Source organism: Portunus trituberculatus, chromosome 40 (assembly GCF_017591435.1).
Source record: "Portunus trituberculatus isolate SZX2019 chromosome 40, ASM1759143v1, whole genome shotgun sequence".
In the NCBI taxonomy this organism is placed as follows: domain Eukaryota; kingdom Metazoa; phylum Arthropoda; class Malacostraca; order Decapoda; family Portunidae; genus Portunus; species Portunus trituberculatus.
The window spans coordinates 9,738,659-9,757,408 of record NC_059294.1 but is presented as its reverse complement, the minus strand read 5'-3'; the positions used below and the strand labels follow the sequence as shown (position 1 = coordinate 9,757,408).

At 44.0% G+C, this 18,750-nt stretch overlaps 1 protein-coding gene across 3 annotated transcripts in view; it reads left to right on the top strand.

The window, feature by feature from the left end:
- The window catches only part of LOC123516035 (facilitated trehalose transporter Tret1-like), a 38,718-nt gene extending 20,194 nt beyond the window's left edge, over window positions 1–18,524 (top strand). For 2 of the 3 annotated variants that reach the window (XM_045275042.1, XM_045275043.1), the window contains exons 2-3: window positions 3,999–4,076; window positions 8,447–10,541. In XM_045275042.1, the coding sequence (XP_045130977.1) occupies window positions 4,020–4,076; window positions 8,447–9,850 (1,461 nt within the window). In that variant the 5' untranslated portion in view covers window positions 3,999–4,019 and the 3' untranslated portion in view covers window positions 9,851–10,541. Of the gene's footprint in view, window positions 1–3,998; window positions 4,077–8,446; window positions 10,542–18,509 lie in introns of those variants that run through there. The other variant, XR_006678065.1, reaches the window with a different exon arrangement.
- Window positions 18,525–18,750: the final 226 nt, after the last annotated feature.

Here is an 18,750-nt window from a genome sequence, read left to right as displayed (position 1 = left end):
GAGAGAGGGAGAGAGAAAGGGAAAGGGAGAGGGACAGAGACAAGAGTTAAAAGTTCTAGAAAGTTTAGAGATTAAACTCAGAAAATAAGAAACAAAAGGATATGTATTTTTAGATATTGTTTATTGCCATCGTGTGTGTGTGTGTGTGTGTGTGTGTGTGTGTGTGTGTGTGTGTGTGTGTGTGTGTGTGTGTGTGTGTGTGTGTGCGTGCGCGCGCGAGTGACGGAGCATTATCTGACGAAGGTGACTGAGGAATATATGTTTTCGTTTGAATGTATTTATAAAACTGAATATATGTAGAGAAGGAGAAGGAGGAGGAGGGAAAATAAAGGAAGAGAAGGAGGATAGGAAAACGATGATGCATGAGAGAGAGAGAGAGAGAGAGAGAGAGAGAGAGAGAGAGAGAGAGAGAGAGAGAGAGAGAGAGAGAAAAGGGATAATGTTAGCGGCAAAAAAATACGTCGCAAGGCTCACACGGCAGCTACCTGGGTCTGAGTCTTGAGTCTTGGCACTGGGGCGAGATGCACTCTTTTATTATTCCTCTCCCTCCCTCCTTCCTTCCCCTTTGACTCAAGAAATGTATAATTATGATCTTTTTTAATATTTCCCCTCTCTTCCTTCCCTCCACCGTAACTAGGGAAGTGTATAATGAATGTGAATCGAGTAACATATCCCTTTCACTATTGCTGAATTTGATACTTTAACATTTCATAAGTTCCCCTGACGCAGAAATGTAAAATAATGAATAGAAATCAAGTGTCGTTGACATTCACTCATCCTTGCTTTCAATATTTCTTTGGTCGTCAAGTTCTACCCGATCTGTGGACAAGTCTCATTACCAAACAAAGCTGCGTGTAGTTTCAAAAGAGCTCAGAATACTTAGGATTGAGGGAAAGAAACGCCAAGCACAGTGGGAAGTGAAGTGTAGTTTCTTATTCTTGACTAGTGACTCCTCCTCAGTCCTCACCCGCCTTCCTGCCAAACACACGTTCCCAACCTTCCCACTCTCCTTCATCTCCTCCTTTCCTCTCTTATATACTTGTTCCCTTTATGTTAATTGCCACAGACGTAAACTTTATTGAATATCTGAAGGAAGGAGAAGGTAATACTCAAATTTGTCTATTTACCTATCTATTTATGTCTGTGTCTATCTACAGCCAGGGATTCGAACTAGAGGTGGAGTACATTGGTAGGGTAGTTTCGGGAAAAGCCAGCCAGAGTAGTTGCCAAGGAAGTTAATGGGAGTGTTTTTCTTGGTGGTGTTTTGTTGCTGTGTGTGTGTGTGTGTGTGTGTGTGTGTGTGTGTGTGTGTGTGTGTGTGTGTGTGTGTGTGTGTGTGTGTGTGTGAGGGGCAAGACGAGTCGCGGTAACAACTGCTTTAACAAAAATTAGCGACTTAATTCGTAGAGTAAGGCTTTTGGTGTCGGATCGTGTTTCATAAGTCAAGTTAATCTCTCTCTCTCTCTCTCTCTCTCTCTCTCTCTCTCTCTCTCTCTCTCTCTCTCTCTCTCTCTCTCTCTCTCTCTTATTACCTTTTCTTTTCTCCCTTTCTCACCAACCATCCCTTCCCTCTCCTTCCCTTCCCTCCTTTCCTCATCTCCCTCCGTACTCCCTCCCTTTCCCCTTTCCTCTCTCCCGGTCCCTCTCCCTCTCTCTATCAGAAGGGGCGTTGTTTCCAGACTAGTCTTCATTAACATTACCTCTTCCGGCATCACCAAGTACTAATTTTCCCGCCAGTTTTTGTATCCCCCGTCACCAATGCATCTTCTGTTTTTTGGCGCCTTGCATCAAGTTAAGCCGCCCGTCCGCTATTTAGGAACGACTGGGGTGGCGGTGGGAAGCATAATTGAGGTGGGCGAGGCGGGAAGAGAGGCTAAGGAGGGAAGGGAGACGAGACGCTATGGGAGTGAGGCAAACAAGGGAGATAAGGGTGTTGATGGAGAAGTGTTCGTGTGTTTGGCTTCACGGGGATTGTAAAGTAGAGAGTGAATAAGATGGTGATGAGAGAAGAGGGAAAAATTGACTTGTTTGATCTGAAGGAGAAAAGGGAAGATAAAAGTGAAAGAGAATAAGAGAAACTATAGACGGGAAACGAAAGGTGATTAATATACATGATAAACTGAAAAGGAAATCGAATCGGAACAAAAGAAGTGACGAAAAGAAAAAAAGAAAAAAAATGTGGGGGAACATAAGAATAGAAACGAAGTAAACTGAAATATGGATACGAATAAGATAAGACAACAACGAAGAATTAAAGAAGAAAATAAGACATGAACGTAAACATGCAAACGAAAAAAAAAACAAGAAAAAAGAGACTAATGGAGGGACAAATGGAGATGAAGGAAGAACAAAAGGAGAAAGAAAAAAAAATGGGAGATGGAATTTAGAGAAACCAATCCTTCATTTTTTACCTGAGATGAATGGAGAAAGCGAAAGAACAGACTTGTAAATAAACACAGGGGCGAGCAGTGTGGCACTCCTTGCCTAGGCCATTAAGGGAAGGTGCCAGTAGAGCCGCCTGGTTGGCACAGCGGGGAGTACAAGGGGCAGGGGTGAAATGGGGAGTGACACTGGGGAAGACCGCCAGACCCCAGCAACACGCCACTCGACCCTTCATTAGCATTTAGTACAAGTCCTTGCAAGTCCTCACGCATCCTACTGGAGAGAGAGAGAGAGAGAGAGAGAGAGAGAGAGAGAGAGAGAGAGAGAGAGAGAGAGAGAGAGAGAGAGAGAGAGAGCATTCTTTACCATTGCTAATTGAAAAAGATATGGATGAATGAAGAATAACAAGAGAAGAACACGTGGATTTAGTGGATATAATATGGAAAAATGTGAGATACTGAGAGAAAAACAATCACCGCAATCACTCCCCACCAGTGTCGATGAGGAAAAGAAAACGAGTGAAGAATAACAAGAATTAGAGACAGATATACGCAGACCAAATAACGAGAAAAGTATGATGCTTATTTTCTACTATAGTTTGGTTTACAAGTCCAATAACCTACAACACTTCAAACTTACAATGTATTTAGCGACTTTCTTAGAATAGTACTTATCTTGTTAAACCTCTTCAGTACCATGACACGTTTCCCTAGTTACTGTGCTTTACTATTTGGTGATTTTATACAACTTAAGAAACATATGTAGGGATTGAAATAGTGAAGAGTCTGGCCTTCAATCTTCTGTCCTCCATAGACCCTTCCTAATGTAAGCGAAATCGTCTAATCATGCCTAAAACTCGCTGTAAAAATGTGTCCCAGTACTAAAGAGCTTGCTTCCCAGTGTACAGTGATGATAGCTTCGTTCTGCCACCACTGGGATCCCACGGGCCATTGCACCTCTGGGATTGAGCCATTCAGCCTCATTCAGCGCCTGTGTGAGTGGAGGAAGTGTGGGTGATGAGGTGACGAGTGGTGTGACGCTCCATAAGGACACTGACACTGGCTGGCGATGCTTGGGTCTTGTTTGGGTCTCATTTCTTGCTGAGTGTGTGACGGGAGATGTACACACACACACACACACACACACACACACACACACACACACACACTAAAAGTGAGGGAAAGAAAGGGAAAAATTAAGTGAGAATGAATGGTGTCGGAGAAGCATACAAGGAAATAAGGTAGAAGGAAAAAATGACACGAGGATAAATAGTGGAGAGAGGGAGAAAAGGAGAGAGAGAGGGAGAGAAGGAGAGAAGGTCGAGGGACAAATCTTACATAACCTAACTAATTTTCTCGTGTCTGAATACTATTTTACGGTGATCGTCTGCCATAAACGCGTAAATGTAGCTATGTACTGTAAACACAACGTGGACTCGAGTAATGTGACGGGAAAATAAGGAAACATATAATCATCTAAAAAAAGACGAAAAAAGCGACGAGGATAAAGTTACAAGAATATTACAAAATAAGGGCAGTATATATTCAGACACCTATTAAACCCTTACCTATGTTTTGTACTGACTAGTGACTCATGTGTTTCTCTCACGCTTGCAGAGTGAACCTCCAACCCCAGCGATGGCGAGCTCCACGCTGAGCCTTATCTACAGCAACAGACCGCAGCGGCTGACCCAGGTAAGGAGCGGATAAGGAAGGAAGGAAGGAAAGAAGAATGGATGGAAGGATGGCAGGCCCGTGTGTGTGTGTGTGTGTGTGTGTGTGTGTGGCTTAGTGATGTGAAGTTTGTGGAAGAGAAGTGGTGTGTGTGTGTGTGAGGGGGGGCGGACGTCGAAATATACATCAATGCTAATAATAATGATCTCTGGCTAGCATATCAAGAGAGGTACATAATCTGGAGATCTAGATGGGAGTAGATAACCATGAAAGGACACAAGATCAGGCGTACCAGGAGAGTGATAACGGAGGTGGCAAAGGCGGAGGCGCGGCGGCAGTGGTGGTGGTGGTGGTGGTGGGAGGTGCAGGAAGGAGCAAAGGTCACTACTCAGAGGGCACAATTCACGCCTTACATGACGTTTGGTTCATGTAGGGGAGCAATCATAATGTGAGTCATGCATTCACGCTGGGAGGAGCAAGGAGTGTATAAGCGTTCCTAAACTCTTCGTTCTGTTATCTTTTACATTTGACAGGCTGCAGTGGATGGGATCAGGGAGTTGCTGGGAATTTCAAGCTGCATATTTAGATTCTAGTGATAGTTTCCAAAGGGTTCGATTTCATTTTAACGCGAAAATTATTCATCAGAACCGGACTAATCATATCCTTGACCTTTGAAAATAATTGTAATGGGAGAATAAAACGATTGGGAGTATGAAATCAAGCACCATATTTTGAAGGACATCTGCGCCACACCTTATAGACATTCAAGAGAGTATGGTTGATGTTATTTAGGGTTCAGGGTGTTTTTATGGTCTATTTACAGATCAACAAGAGTAAGTTATTAATCCCTTCAGTACTTGGACGTATTTCTACTAAGAATTTTTGGTTACGATTTAGACGATTTTATTTACATTAGAAAAGGTCTATGAAGGTTAGAAGATTAATGGCTAGAGTCTTCACTATTTTAATCCCCACATAAGTTAAAGCTATATGAAATCGACAAATAGTAAGCAGAAAGAATATGTAAACGCGTCATTGTACCGAAGGGGTTAACAGGAGAAACACTCACGATAACCCGGCTAATCATCTTTGTGGGCTTTAAAAATAGTCGTGGTGAGAGAGCAAAGCGTTTCTGAATACTTGCCTAGGAGCAATGCAAAGTCACATTTATGTTCTGATTCAGAGAGGCCTGGGGTTGAAGGGGAGGGGGAGGGAGTAGGGGGTGAGAGTTAATCCACCGTGACTGCTGCTCTCCTTACCAACACGTCTCCCGCTCACCAGGGGGCACTAACCTGACATAACCGGGCTGTGGGAGGCGCCGGAATCAAGGTTTGGAGGTGTTGCTTAATAATCAGATTAGCGGTGGAGAGAGAGAGAGAGAGAGAGAGAGAGAGAGAGAGAGAGAGAGAGAGAGAGAGCAAGCAAGCATTAGTCATTGTTCACGGCAGAAAATGCGTACGTTTTCCTTTTTCCATTGCCTTAAATAACGGGAAATATTTTTTGGAGTAGTAATGTAACTTGTTTGTAATACTTCCAAGAAAAAAAGAAGGAAATAAAAGACTAAATGACTGATGCTTAAGTTGTAATTGTAACTTTCAGGCGATTAAAAACTAACAAAAAGAAAAGTACTGAGCTATTAAAACTGACAAAAAAAAACAAAAAAAAAAAAAAAAAACACTGGCATTATACATTTTAATTCCAACTTGCAACACGGGGTGAGAGCAGTGACAGGAGGAGAGCAGTGGGGTGGAATATCAGGCGGTTATGTCATGTGTTCTTGTCCCTTCACTAATCACGCTCCGCAGCACCGAACCCTCCCTGCACATACCCCGCCAGCACTCAGGTGTGACTCTACGCTGCCTCACGTGCCGGCAATGCAGGGCCACCCGCCATCTACCCACCACTCTTCAGCTTCCTCACGTAAACTCCTAAGACTCTTACCATACAATCTAGAATAGTTTACCTGCGTTCCTTGACTTACACCTCCCTCATCTTATTCTTCCTTCGTAACAGCGATAAGCCATCAATACTTTATCATTCTCTTTACATGAATACTAATAGATTTGTACTAAGTTTGAAGGTAAGATAGATGAATATATAATGATAAAGCCTCAATATTTTGTCATTCCTTCTATATATATAAACATTGGTAAATTCAATATATGAGCAAATTAGATCAAGACAGCGACAAACTCCACTATTTCTCCATTCTTTCTCTGTTAACACTAATGGAAACACTAGATACGACGAAAAGATAGACCAAGAGGCAATAGCAGCAATAACACGCAACACAAGCCCGGCACAATAATACTAGGCAAACCGATGAAGGGAGGAAATAATGGAAGCAGAGCATTCTAAACATGTCGACAAGATAGACCAAGAGACAACAGCAACAATAACACGCAACACAATCCCGGCACAGCAATACTAAGCAAACAGATGAAGGTAGAAAATAATGGAGGCAAAGCATTCCAACTCCTAGTGACGCCGGGCACCACAACGCGGCTTTGTGCGGTCACTCCCCAGCACGAGACCATAAGAGGGAGGTAATGATGTCCAAACACCATCCCGCGCTCCCACAATATTCATTTACATTCCTGATGGTCGTTAACTCTCTCGATGCCATGGCTTCAGTTTTTTAATTATTTATTTATGAATGCTGTTATAAAGATCTGTCATGTTTAGGATGTTTAATTTTAATCGTATGTTTTTTATATCGTTTATTTATTCGTTTGTTTATTTTGTAATTGCGTTTTTGAAATGGTCTTTGTAGATTATGTACTACGTATGTAAGCTATGGATCCACTGTTACATTTCGTCGTCTTCATTAACAAAGTGTGAAAATTTTGCCATGAGGTTCGCCACATGAAAGAAAATATCAGCAATGATGATGATGATAATGATAATGATAGTAATAACAAAATAATAATAATAATAATATTAGAAACAATAAAAGTAATAATAACAATAACAAGAATAAAGACCATAGCATCTACTTTACGAAAACAACAGTATATTTTTATCCACTATATCTTAACCAACGACTCATGATTTTACGAAGTTTGGGAGATGGGAGATGTGTTACTAAACGGGATAATGTCTCAGCCCCGAGAGATGTCAATCCCAGGGTCAGGTTCTCAGGGTCCCGCCGAGCGACTTAGTGAGGGGCGCGTGCAGACGGTGGGACGAAGCAGAAGACCAGTCGTGTGGGAAACTTGTGCACGTACAGTAACTTAAGAGCGCCAGTCAGTCAGTCAGCCAACCAGTCAGCCCGTCATTCTAGGCGCGGCTCAGGTTGTCCCGTGTGAATTTTAATTAATTTGGTGGTTTTGTGTTAAGGCGCGTCTACTTTTGGTTTCTCTATTTATTTCATTTGTTTATTTTCTTATTGTTGTGTGGCTGAGTTATGATTGTCTCATATAGTAATCTTTCTTATTTTCCTGTTTTAATTGACTTTTGTCAGAGTTTGTCCGTGAGATTTGAATTCGGGTAAAAGTGAGTGTACATATGAAAGAAAAGTGTATAGAGTGAAAGTTAGTTTGCATAAATTAAGGAATAAAGTCTGTTGTGACATAAATGGAGAAATGGAGAGGCGAATCTACTAAAAATAATAAGTAAACTAGACAAACAGGTGGATGAGCGGGTAGGCTGGCGGCTTGGGACTATAGTAGTCACGTGGCCTGGAGGAAAGCCAGGAGTACTGAGGCAGAGCAGCTGGTGAGGGAAACAACAGGTGCGTCAGGATTCAGCGGCCGTCACAGTGCTACTAATATGTATATAATAAAGTAAAGCAAAAAGAAGCAGGGCATTCAGCTTCTATTGCACGAGGCGCTGTGTGGCGTGACGAGAGGCAGGCGTCACACACGGAGGGCAGGGCCGTGTGGAGTAAGGGGAGTCGAGGTGGTCTTTATTATTCAAGCGCCGGCACTGGAGCATAACCCAGACGCCCTCAGGAGGAGTGGCGTGTTGTTTTCTATCCTTGACTGTGTCCTTTTGTGGCGCAGGTGGCGCTCGCTGCATGCCTAGAGTAGGGAACGCGCGGGACAGTCACATGGGGCACGTCCGTGTGATGAACACTGTGTTGTGAATGTTAAGCTGCAATAATTTTACACCACATTCTTGTCGCACTAACTATCTGCGGTCATTTACTGGCTATGCTCAAGTAGCCTCCAAGCGAGGACTGGGTAGCGTCAAGGCGAGCCGGGGCATGTGGCACGGCAGTAGGCGGGCCAGTGCCTCTCCTCCCAGTCTTCCTTCCTTTGGCCCCGGTATCCCTCAGTACTGGTGTGCGTCCTGATGCGGACACTGCTGTATGATAGACTCAGATAGATACAGTGTTAATGCTAAGATGTTCACCAGAATTCATGCCCTTTATTCTTTATCTTTGGCAGGTTGTGGCGACGCTGATCGTGGCCCTGGGACCACTGGCGACGGGTCTGGGAAAAGGCTACTCTTCCCCTGCCCTCGCCTCCATGCAGCTGCCCGCCCCCACCAACAGCACGCAGTCTTACTACTTCACCATCACCCCGGAGCAAGGATCCTGGATCGCGTCACTGTCTCTACTCGGCGCCTTCTTCGGCGGCATTCCCAGTGGCCTGGCGATGCGACTTGGCAGGAAAAGTGTCCTAGCGATGGTGGCCCTCCCCTTCGCTCTGTCGTGGCTTCTGACGGTATTCGCTTCCAGCGTGTACATGGTGTACGCCTCCTCCTTCATGTGTGGCATCTGCTCGGCGATCGTGTCTCTGGTCACGCCTGTGTACATCAGCGAGATCGCCCATCCGGAGATCCGCGGATGCCTCTGCTCAGTGGCTAAACTGACTACCAACGTGGGGATGCTGATGTCCTTCCTGTTGGGTGTGTACCTCGACTGGCGCCAGCTGGCCATGGTGGCGTCCATCGCCCCGGCACTGCTCTTCCTGGCACTCATGCTCATCCCCGAGACGCCGAGCTACCTGTTGTATCGCGGCCGTGAGGATGACGCCGCCACCTCGCTGACGTGGCTGCGAGGAGGCCTGGACGTGACCCAGGAGCTGGACACCATGAAGGCCAACATAGAGGTCATGCGTAAGGACTCTGAGGTCACATGCTACAGGGAGTGGCGCCGTGACCTGGTCAAGCCTGTCCTCATCACCTGTGGCCTCATGGTGTTCCAGAAGTTCAGCGGCGCCAACGCCTTCAACTTCTACGCAGTGCCGATCCTGAGCGAGGCCTTCGTGGGCATCAACCCCTACAGCGCCGCCGTGGTGGTGGGTCTGCTGCAGATCCTCGCCGGTATGGTGTCTTCCGTGCTGATCGACACTGTAGGTCGCCTGCCCCTGCTGATCGTCTCAAACCTCCTCATGTCCACGGCACTGGCGGGCTTCGGAACCTTCCTGTACGTGACAGGAAGCGACAATGGAGTGGACGCTGGCGCCCGCATGGACTGGATCCCTCTCACCTGCGCGCTCATCTTCCAGGTGGCCTTTGCTTTGGGTATCTCGCCCATCTCCTGGATTTACATCGGCGAGCTGTTCCCGTTGAAGCACCGCGGACTTGGCGCCATTGCAAATTCCGTGAGTTACGCGTGTTCCTTTGCCAGCGTGAAGACTTTCGTCGACTTCCAGTTGCTGCTAGGACTGTACGGGGCCTTCTGGCTATACGCGGGGATCTCCATTATCGGTCTGGTATTCACAGTGTCCTTAGTACCGGAGACTAAAGGGCGCGGTCTTCAGGAGATGGAGACAAACTATCAGACTCAGGAGAAGTACTCTCCGATGTATAGCGAACAGGAAAGGGAGAACAAGTTGATACCTTAGGTCTATCTATCGTGTGTGTGTTCAGGCGGAATGTGCCTTTGCATTTCAGGTCCCAAGCAGGCCCTGAGTGGCCCTGCTAGGGTGCATCACAAAGTGTCCTTCGTAGAGGGCATGGGGGCGTGGGTTTGGGTAGGTGGAGAGCCTGAGTTGTGCTGTGGTACAAAGACGAATGATAACGATGGTGTCGCAGAACCACTAATCATCTACCTGCCCAGCGCCTCCCACGCCCCGCTGCCCCAACCTGTCCTGCGTGTGTGCGTATACGTGCAGTGTATGCATAGAGATGTGTACAGTTTTGGTATACATGAGTAGGAGAGAGTTTGTGATTATGTGTACGTCTATGTTTGTGTAGACAATTTAGTATACTCATTTTGTTCCTTTATCCGTGAAATGATGAAGAATGATTTTTTATTTTCTTAAAAGCAACCCGTTTTTTGACGGGTGTAAGACAATTATTTGTAATGTATAGCTGTGTGTGTGTGTGTGTGTGTGTGTGTGTGTGTGTGTGTGTGTGTGTGTGTCATTATGTATGTAAATAATGTATATATTTACCAAAGCAATGATAAGATTGTGTTAATTTATTAGACAGTATTGCTAGTCTGTACAAAGATGAACCGCTTTTCTACTATATTTCTTTAAAGTCTTTGTAATGATGCTTGAACAAAAAATAAGACCGATGTACAAAGTTTGATACCTGCGTTTGTCTTTCCTGAGAGAGAGAGAGAGAGAGAGAGAGAGAGCAGAAAATCACCAGCATGAATTACACCAAATGAGTTCAAAGCTCCGAAGCCTCAAATATTATGAAACTGAGGCCTCGTACCCATGGGAACGCACAGCAGTCAGTCTTGGTCAGCCACGAGTGCTAGTTGGCACCTCGTGGTCTGCGGTGTCATGCGGGGAGAGACCGAGCGGAGCGGACACTGAGCTATACACTATGAGGAAATATTCTGAACTGGTTTTGGCAAGGGGATGGTATAGGAAGTTGAAATTTGATGCCATCACTCCATCTATTATTCACTTTCTTTGAGTAGTTCTTATTCATTTACTGTCAGTTGTTTTTGTTTTTGTCTTCCTCTATCTCATTTTCGCTATCTTGACTTTATTATTGTTCATTAATTTTTGTCCGGGTTTTTTTTTATCATTATTTAATATTAGTGTTCGTTTTCCTCGTTTTCATTACCATCCCTTTTCCTTATTGCCTTTGATACGTTTCTTTTCTTTCCGTCCTCTCACTATTATATAATTTGAGAGAGAGAGAGAGAGAGAGAGAGAGTGGAGGGAGGGAGAGTAAAGGTCTGTCTCGAGTGTCGGCTGGTTCTGTCATGCGCAGTACAGTATCTTTCCTCGTGGTTAATTACTCTCCCCGCATCAGCCACCGTCCAGTGCTTTCCGCGTATAGTGACAAGTGACAACCATACAGTGACAACATTGGTATGGAGTGATTGCTGTGAGTAGAGGTGGACCCAAAAAAAATCTGCTGAAGGTGGAGAGGGAAGCACACACACACAAGGCAGTCAACGTGTGCGAATAGTCTGTGGCGTCTGTCTGGCTGTCTGATTGGATGGTAAGTGTCCATTGTCTATCTGTAAGCAATTCGGCATCTTATTGTGCCTCTGGTATATCGGGAACGTGTAGATCAGAGGTGTAATGGCTGTTTCTCAGTTTTGAAGGTAAGGTTTGATGAGCGAGGTGTGCTTTCGGCGTGGCTGGAGATGGATGTACTCTGCAGGGGAAATAGAGGATTTACGTAAGTGGATGTGAAAGAAGACCTGCGTGTAGTGCGTGTGACTGAGGAAGACGCAGAAGACTGAACGTTGGTAAAGGTTGATTCGACACTCATGAGAGCACGAGTAATTATGTGACTAATAGTTCTTATGAGAGGCCAGAGCGTGTAAGAATACTGCCTCTGTTGCTTTTTTATTATCTTTACCTTATATCATGTTTCTTTATGCCATACAAACACTTCATTCCACCATGTGTTGGCCGCGTGGGTGTGGGAGTGGTGGGGGGACATACTGGGCCCTCGTATGGTGTATCACGTTAAGAGGGTGTTGTGTTCGCAGAGCACTACATTGCGTCTACTGGTGCTCTTACGAAACAGCAATTATTGTATCGTGCGTTAGAAAGTACCAAGGTCATATCCACGAAGCGGTTCTACCTAGTCTTAGCTACGAAACATGTCATTGCCAGAACAAAGTGAGGTATTTTTGTCATAAAATGCTCTCGTCTGTCATAAATCCATGCGGGACGCTTAAACTAGATCTATATTATCTGCAGCTTATGGCAGACATTCCCACAACCAAAATGGCCTCCTGGCATCGCTTGGTCAGAAATTATTTACCCAGATAAGACGTGATGAATGAACTCAGTGCCACGGAAGTCATGAGAAAAAAATTAAACATTTTCGGTATTCTCTGTCACCGATCTAGTGAGGGAAACCTTACAGAGTGAAGCAGAAAGGAGAAATCCACTCACCTTAGTGCTCCAATGCACTTGTGCAGTAGAGATATCCTTGGGGATCGTTGAGAGAGCCATCCTTGCCACCAAACCATTTCAAAACTGTGTTTACGTCAGGCACCGACGCTCGTACGGGATCACATTCACCATATTTCAAAGGTTGACTTTCTATCTTACCCGCTGCTTCTCCTCCCCCAGCATATAAAAACGAAAGAAATATTTAAGAAGTTATAAATTGGCAATAAAGACAACTTTTGTGTCGTCTTTTAGTATCTGAAATCAAGTAAGCGCTACATGTGGCAGGCGATAATTTAATTAAACGCTACATGTAGAAGACGATAACTGTCTATATGTAGCGCATAATTGATTTGAAATTCACCATATTTCAACCTTTGAAACACGGTGAATGTGATCCCGTTGGAGCGTCGGTGCCTGACGTAAACACAGTTTTGAAATGGTTTGGTGGCAAGGATGGCTCTCTCAACGATCCCCAAGGATATTTCTGCTGCACAAAGTGCATTGGTGCATTAGGGTAAGTGAATTTCTCCTTTCTGTGTTACTTTTTAAGGCTTCTCTCACTAGATCGGTGACAGAGAGAATGCGTATATGCGCAGTTGTAGTCAGAAGTCGATTAATTATTTTAACCACTTAGGAGTGTTTTACTCTTTGCTTCATCCTTAAGTACTCAGAGATAACGTGAAGTGTCAGTACAATAACATTCCCAGGACTGCCGCGTGATGCTGTGGGAAGGCTGAGTGGTTGTTTACTGTGTCGTGTTAGTGGTGGTGGTGGTGGTGGTGGTGGAAGAGATGATGCGTTGTGGTGATGATGAATGAAATGAGGCGTGTTGGGTGGTAATAATAGAGGGTAATAGTGGTGGAGGAAATTAGGGGTGGTATTAATAATGATGGTGGTGGTGGTAGTGGTGAAAATGAGGCATATTGGTGATGGCGAGGGTGTGAGCTATGAAATATTATAAAAGTGATGGTAATGGTGAAAGAGATGAGGCGTGCTGGTATAATAATGATGAAAGAGAGGAGAACTATGATAGTGACGATGGTGATAGTGATGGTGAGGAAGATGAGACATGATAGTCGTAATGATAAAACGAATAAGATGCGGTGGTCGTGACAAAGACGATGGCCCCACACCACCACCATCACCACCACCCACAACACACTCACGAAGCAAGTCAAATAGAAGAGACAAGGAGCGGAGACAGAGAGAGAGAGAGAGAGAAAAAAAAGGTAAATATCTAGAACAAGTCCTTCCTCCATGTCATCACCAATAAACGTGAAGTAAAGTGAGTATATTAACACAACATGTAGTCTTTTTATGTACTACTGAGAAGGACCGATTCTAGACAATAACCCAAAAAAATAAAACACACCCTTGCCATTATAACATATAAGAGGCAAAATATTCCCCGTGTTCAGCCACCACAAATAACCCGGCAACATTACAGCATCTTTTTTGTATGGCCTGAACGGAATTATGTGGCGTTAAAATACAATTAGTTGGGCATTACTCAGATCGTATCTCTGGTTAGTTACTGGGCGGCGTCCCCTTGCGCGGCGTGAAGTAGTAGAGGATGCTCAGGGAAGTACTTACATGCATACAGTCATGGGACAAAAGTCAAGTCATAATCAGTCTCGCTACCTTTGTGTTCAGCGTCTCTCCCTGAATCTTGATGTCCTCTGGTTCTTTTTATGAGTGTATTTATTATTTTTTTCATGTATGTTTGTGTGATGAAGTCTGGAGAGAGAGAGAGAGAGAGAGAGAGAGAGAGAGAGAGAGAGATGAGGTTGGGTCCTGTACTGGTAATAATTTTCCACTGTAACGTGGTGGGAATTCAAGCGTCCAGAGAGCGGAGGAACAAAAAGAGAGGGAGAGAGAAAAAAAAAGAACCATGTTTGGAAGAGAGGGAGAGGAAAAAGCCATGTTTGGAAGAGAGGAAGAGAAAAAAAAGAGCCAAGTTTGGAAGAGAGGGAGAGGGAAAAAAGCCATGTTTGGAAAAGAGGAAGAGAAAAAAAAAAGAGCCAAGTTTGGAAGAGAGGGAGAGGGAAAAAAGCCATGTTTGGAAGAGAGGAAGAGGAAAAAAAATATCCATGTTTTGAAGAGAGGGAGAGAAAAAAAAATACATGTTTGGAAGAGAGGGAGAGAAAAAAGAGCCATGTTTTTAGTCACTTAACGAGGGAAATGAAGACGTACGGGCAAATAAACGCTTACTTAGACTGAATGGAAAGAAGTGAGAGGGAGAGAAAGAGAGAGAGAAAAAAAATAATACAAAGAAAACGGAAGGATAATTTCAACGCAAACAAAAATCAAGACAAAAAAAAAAAAAAAAAAAGGAGAGAAGGAAAGAAAAGACAGAAAAAAAACATAGCAATTAAAAGAAAGTGAATATAAGAGTGACGAAGCAAGATTAGTGGAAAGAAAGCGATGACTGAGCAGGATGTAACACAAAGGACAAACAGAGGAAAAAAACAAAGGATAGAAAAGATAAGGAAAAACGGCAAATAACACACACACACACACACACACACACACACACACACACACACACACACACACACACACACACACACACACACACACACACACACACACACACTAAAACCCTCCAATGAATACGTGTACACCATCAACATTTTATACATCCACTTTTAAAAACCTCCCTTATAACCTCCTCCTCCTCCTCCTCCTCCTCCTCCTCCTCCTCCTCCTCCTCCTGTCACTTCCCCCGCCCCGTCCCCACAATTTCCTCTTATAACTCACGACTTTTTTTAATTCCTGAGTCGTGCCGTGTAATTTGCGGGACTGATGAATGTGACGACCTGAATTACAATGTGTGTGTGTGTGTGTGTGTGTGTGTGTGTGTGTGTGTGTGTGTGTGTGTGTGTGTGTGTGTGTGTGTAGGTGCATTGTACGAGTTTGTGGAGGAAAAAAGATGTTATTGTATTTATTTTTGTAATTTAAGATGAAAAATAAAGTAAGTGTTGTGGTATTCACTGATGAGAGAGAGAGAGAGAGAGAGAGAGAGAGAGAGAGAGAGAGAGAGAGAGAGAGAGAGCCAGCCAGCCACTGACAGCCAAAATAAGACTAATAAACTCTTTATCACTTACTCTACAATAAAAAAAAAAAAATAAACACCGAAATAAAAACAATCACACATAAAACCACCGAAAGTTAGTTAATTTCACAAAGGTCTCTTATATCTAGCTTGTATCTCCCTCCTCCCCTCCCCTCCCCTCCCCTCCCCTCTTCTCTCCCTCTGTATGGTCGTCTAATGGTCCCTACCTTCTCACCACCCGCCTAATAAAAGCAATGGCGCCACAACGTTTTGTCCACTTGTCTCAGAGGGCAAGAGTGGATGGGCGAGACAGCGTGAGAGAGTGGCACTGTGGCGAGTGATGGGGAATGTGAGGATGGGGGTGCTAGGGAGGAAGGGAGCAAAGGAGAAGATTGATAGAATGGAAGAAGTGAGAGAATGGTAGGAGGAAGTGAGAGAGATGAGTGAGAGAGTGAGAGCAAGTGAAGGAAGGAAGAAATAGAGAGTAGGAGAAAGGTAAGAGAGGCAAAAATGAGGGAGAGAAGATTGGTACAATGAGATAAAGGGAAGAAAATGAGAAAAGGAAGAAAGTAAGGATGGAGGAAGGAAAAAGATATAGATGAAGAGAAGGAGAGACAAGGAAGGAGGAAGAAGGAAGTGAGGGAAGAAGGGAAGAATGGTAGGAGGAAGTAGGAAGTGACAAGATGGAAGAAATGGGGGTGGGGATTGAAGAATAGGAGAGAAGGAAGAAGGAAGGAAGGGAGGGAAGATTGGTAGGAGGGAATGAGGAAGGAAAGAAAAGGAAGCATGGTGAATAGGTAAGAGAGGGAAGAAGTAAAAAAAAAAAAAAGAAAGGACGGTGAATAGGAGAGGGATGAAGTAAGAAAGGGACCAAGTGTAAGGAAAGGAGAGAAACAGAAGCGAAGGATGGCTGTAAACGGAGACATGACGTGCGAGAACAGTATTAAGGGCAGTTATTGGAGAGCAAAATGCACGTGGTGAATTATCGTATCAAATCCATCGTAGTAATTATCGTGCTTTGAGCGATAGCACAATAAAATAAAGCGATAACATAATAAAATAATGAAAGGTAAATCAGTGAAGGATTACCTCTGACATGACGCACTTACTATCGTACTATGCGGGATATCGTACTTAAATCATCAGAAAAAAAAAACTATCGTACTTTGAGAAATAAAACCACAGGAAACCAATTAACATGAAAATCTAAAATAAAGCACTAAATTAATACCTTTGATATATCACAGTAATTATTATACTTTGATCTGGAGGCATTTTGCGTAAATGTCAAACTGTCAACAGAGTAATAGCAAGCGTCATGATGAAGGACGGTGTTTAGCTGGGAGTGGTGTGCAGAGGGAGGGAGAGGAGTGGAGGGGAGGGGGAAATGGGACGGAGAGGCGGAGGGAAGAGGGGAGGGGGAACTGGACGGAGAGATGGAGGCAGGAGGGGGGGGGAAGGAAAAAGAGAGGAGAGGGAAGTATGTTGGGAATTGGGTGACATAAAGGAGAAAAGTAGGGAGGTGAAAGATGAGGTTTATGACATATATGTGTGAGGAGAGAGTGAGATATTAGGAGATAAATGAGGTGAAGTGGTAGAGAGAGAGAGAGAGAGAGAGAGAGAGAGAGAGAGAGAGAGAGAGAGAGAGAGAGTGAGTGAGAGACAGTCATTTGTCTTATCTGCATTGCGAGTGCGTCCATCTGAGTGTCAGGTGGAGTGGCTACGTGGAGACGTTTGACAGGCCCTGCGCTCCTTGCATTCCCACCGAGGGCGCTGTGAGGGGAGGCGTGCACCGAGAGCTGAGATACATGGAGGGAATTTGAATGAGAGAGAGAGAGAGAGAGAGAGAGAGAGAGAGAGAGAGAGAGAGAGAGAGAGATTGATGCAGCTTCGAAACAAGTAGAAACATAGTTGAGTTCTGATACACCTCTCCTTAGTTATACATTGCTGGGGAAGGCGCAACACACACACACACACACACACACACACACACACACACACACACACACACACACACACACACACACACACACACGAACTCAAAGGAAGAACAAAGACCACCAGACCTGCAGAGGTAGAGACGGTTCATACTTGGGTGACCTTGCAAAACTATCCTCCCATCTCCTTCTCCTCCTTCTCCTTCTCCTCTTCCTCCTCCTCCTCTTCCTGCTCGCTGCCTATCTTGAGGAGCAATATATCATGGTCCTCTATTTCGCTCTTCTTCCTCCTTACATATATTTCTCTCCTCCTCCTCCTCTTCCTCCTCCTCTTCTTCCTTCTTTATTCTGCTCTTCCCTGTTTCATGTGCAGTAGTTCTCGTCTGGTTTTTTTTTCCTTCTCCTCTTCATATTTTATTTTGTTTTTTCCTTTTCATATACATTTCCATTTTTCTTTCTCTTCTCCTTATTCCTTCTCCTTTTCTACGCATCCTCCTCCTCCTCGCTTTCATCATCACATATTTTTTTCTTCCTTCATCATTGTTTTTCTCCTCTTTTTTCCTTCCCCACTTATTATACGTTTGTTGTCATTTTGTTTTCCTCGCCTTCCTCATATTTACTTTATTATCCCTTTTTAAATTTTTGTTCTTACTCTGCTATTTTTTCCTCACTTTTTATCTTTATTATAATCTATTTTCTTATTACTACCATCTTTAAATGTTCTTGTCCACATTACTGCCAACATCATTATCCTTCGTCATTTTTTTCCCACGTACTCAGCTTATATTAGTCTCACTCTAACTTCCTTCATCTTCACCTCTTAAACGGTTCACTGTCCACTCACTGTCCACTAATCTTACATTACCTATACACAAAAGTATTAGATATTCCTTCATACTATTAGAAATGACTAATGAAGCAAATATGTGAAGGCTAGTAACTCAGGAACTCAAGAAATAAGCAATAATCTTGCGTTCCTCTCGAGTGCATGCGTGGAGGTCGTGGCTGGTAGGTGAGGGGGTGCAAATGGATGTTCCACCTCGGGCCAAACACGCCAGGAACGCCCCCATGTGCAGAAAAGCCAATACGTACAACAACACCCGATGGAATGCACGATACTCACTCTCAACTCATGCAAATCTTCGTCCCTAGTAACGGAGAGTGTCGAACAGTGAGCGCTTAGAATTGTGAGGTGTGTGTGTGTGTGTGTGTGTGTGTGTGTGTGTGTGTGTGTGTGTGTGTGTGTGTGTGTGTGTGTGTTTCTTTACGTGTTAGTTTGCTTAGTTCTTTGAGTGTCTCTTTTTATCATTGTGGTTGATGTAATGGATCTCCTTTTAGTGTGAGGTGATCGGAATTCTTTTTTTTTTTTTTTTTTTTTTTTGCTGGTGTTTACTTATTCAGATAACAAAAAACGGTTTCCTTCGATAATTTTG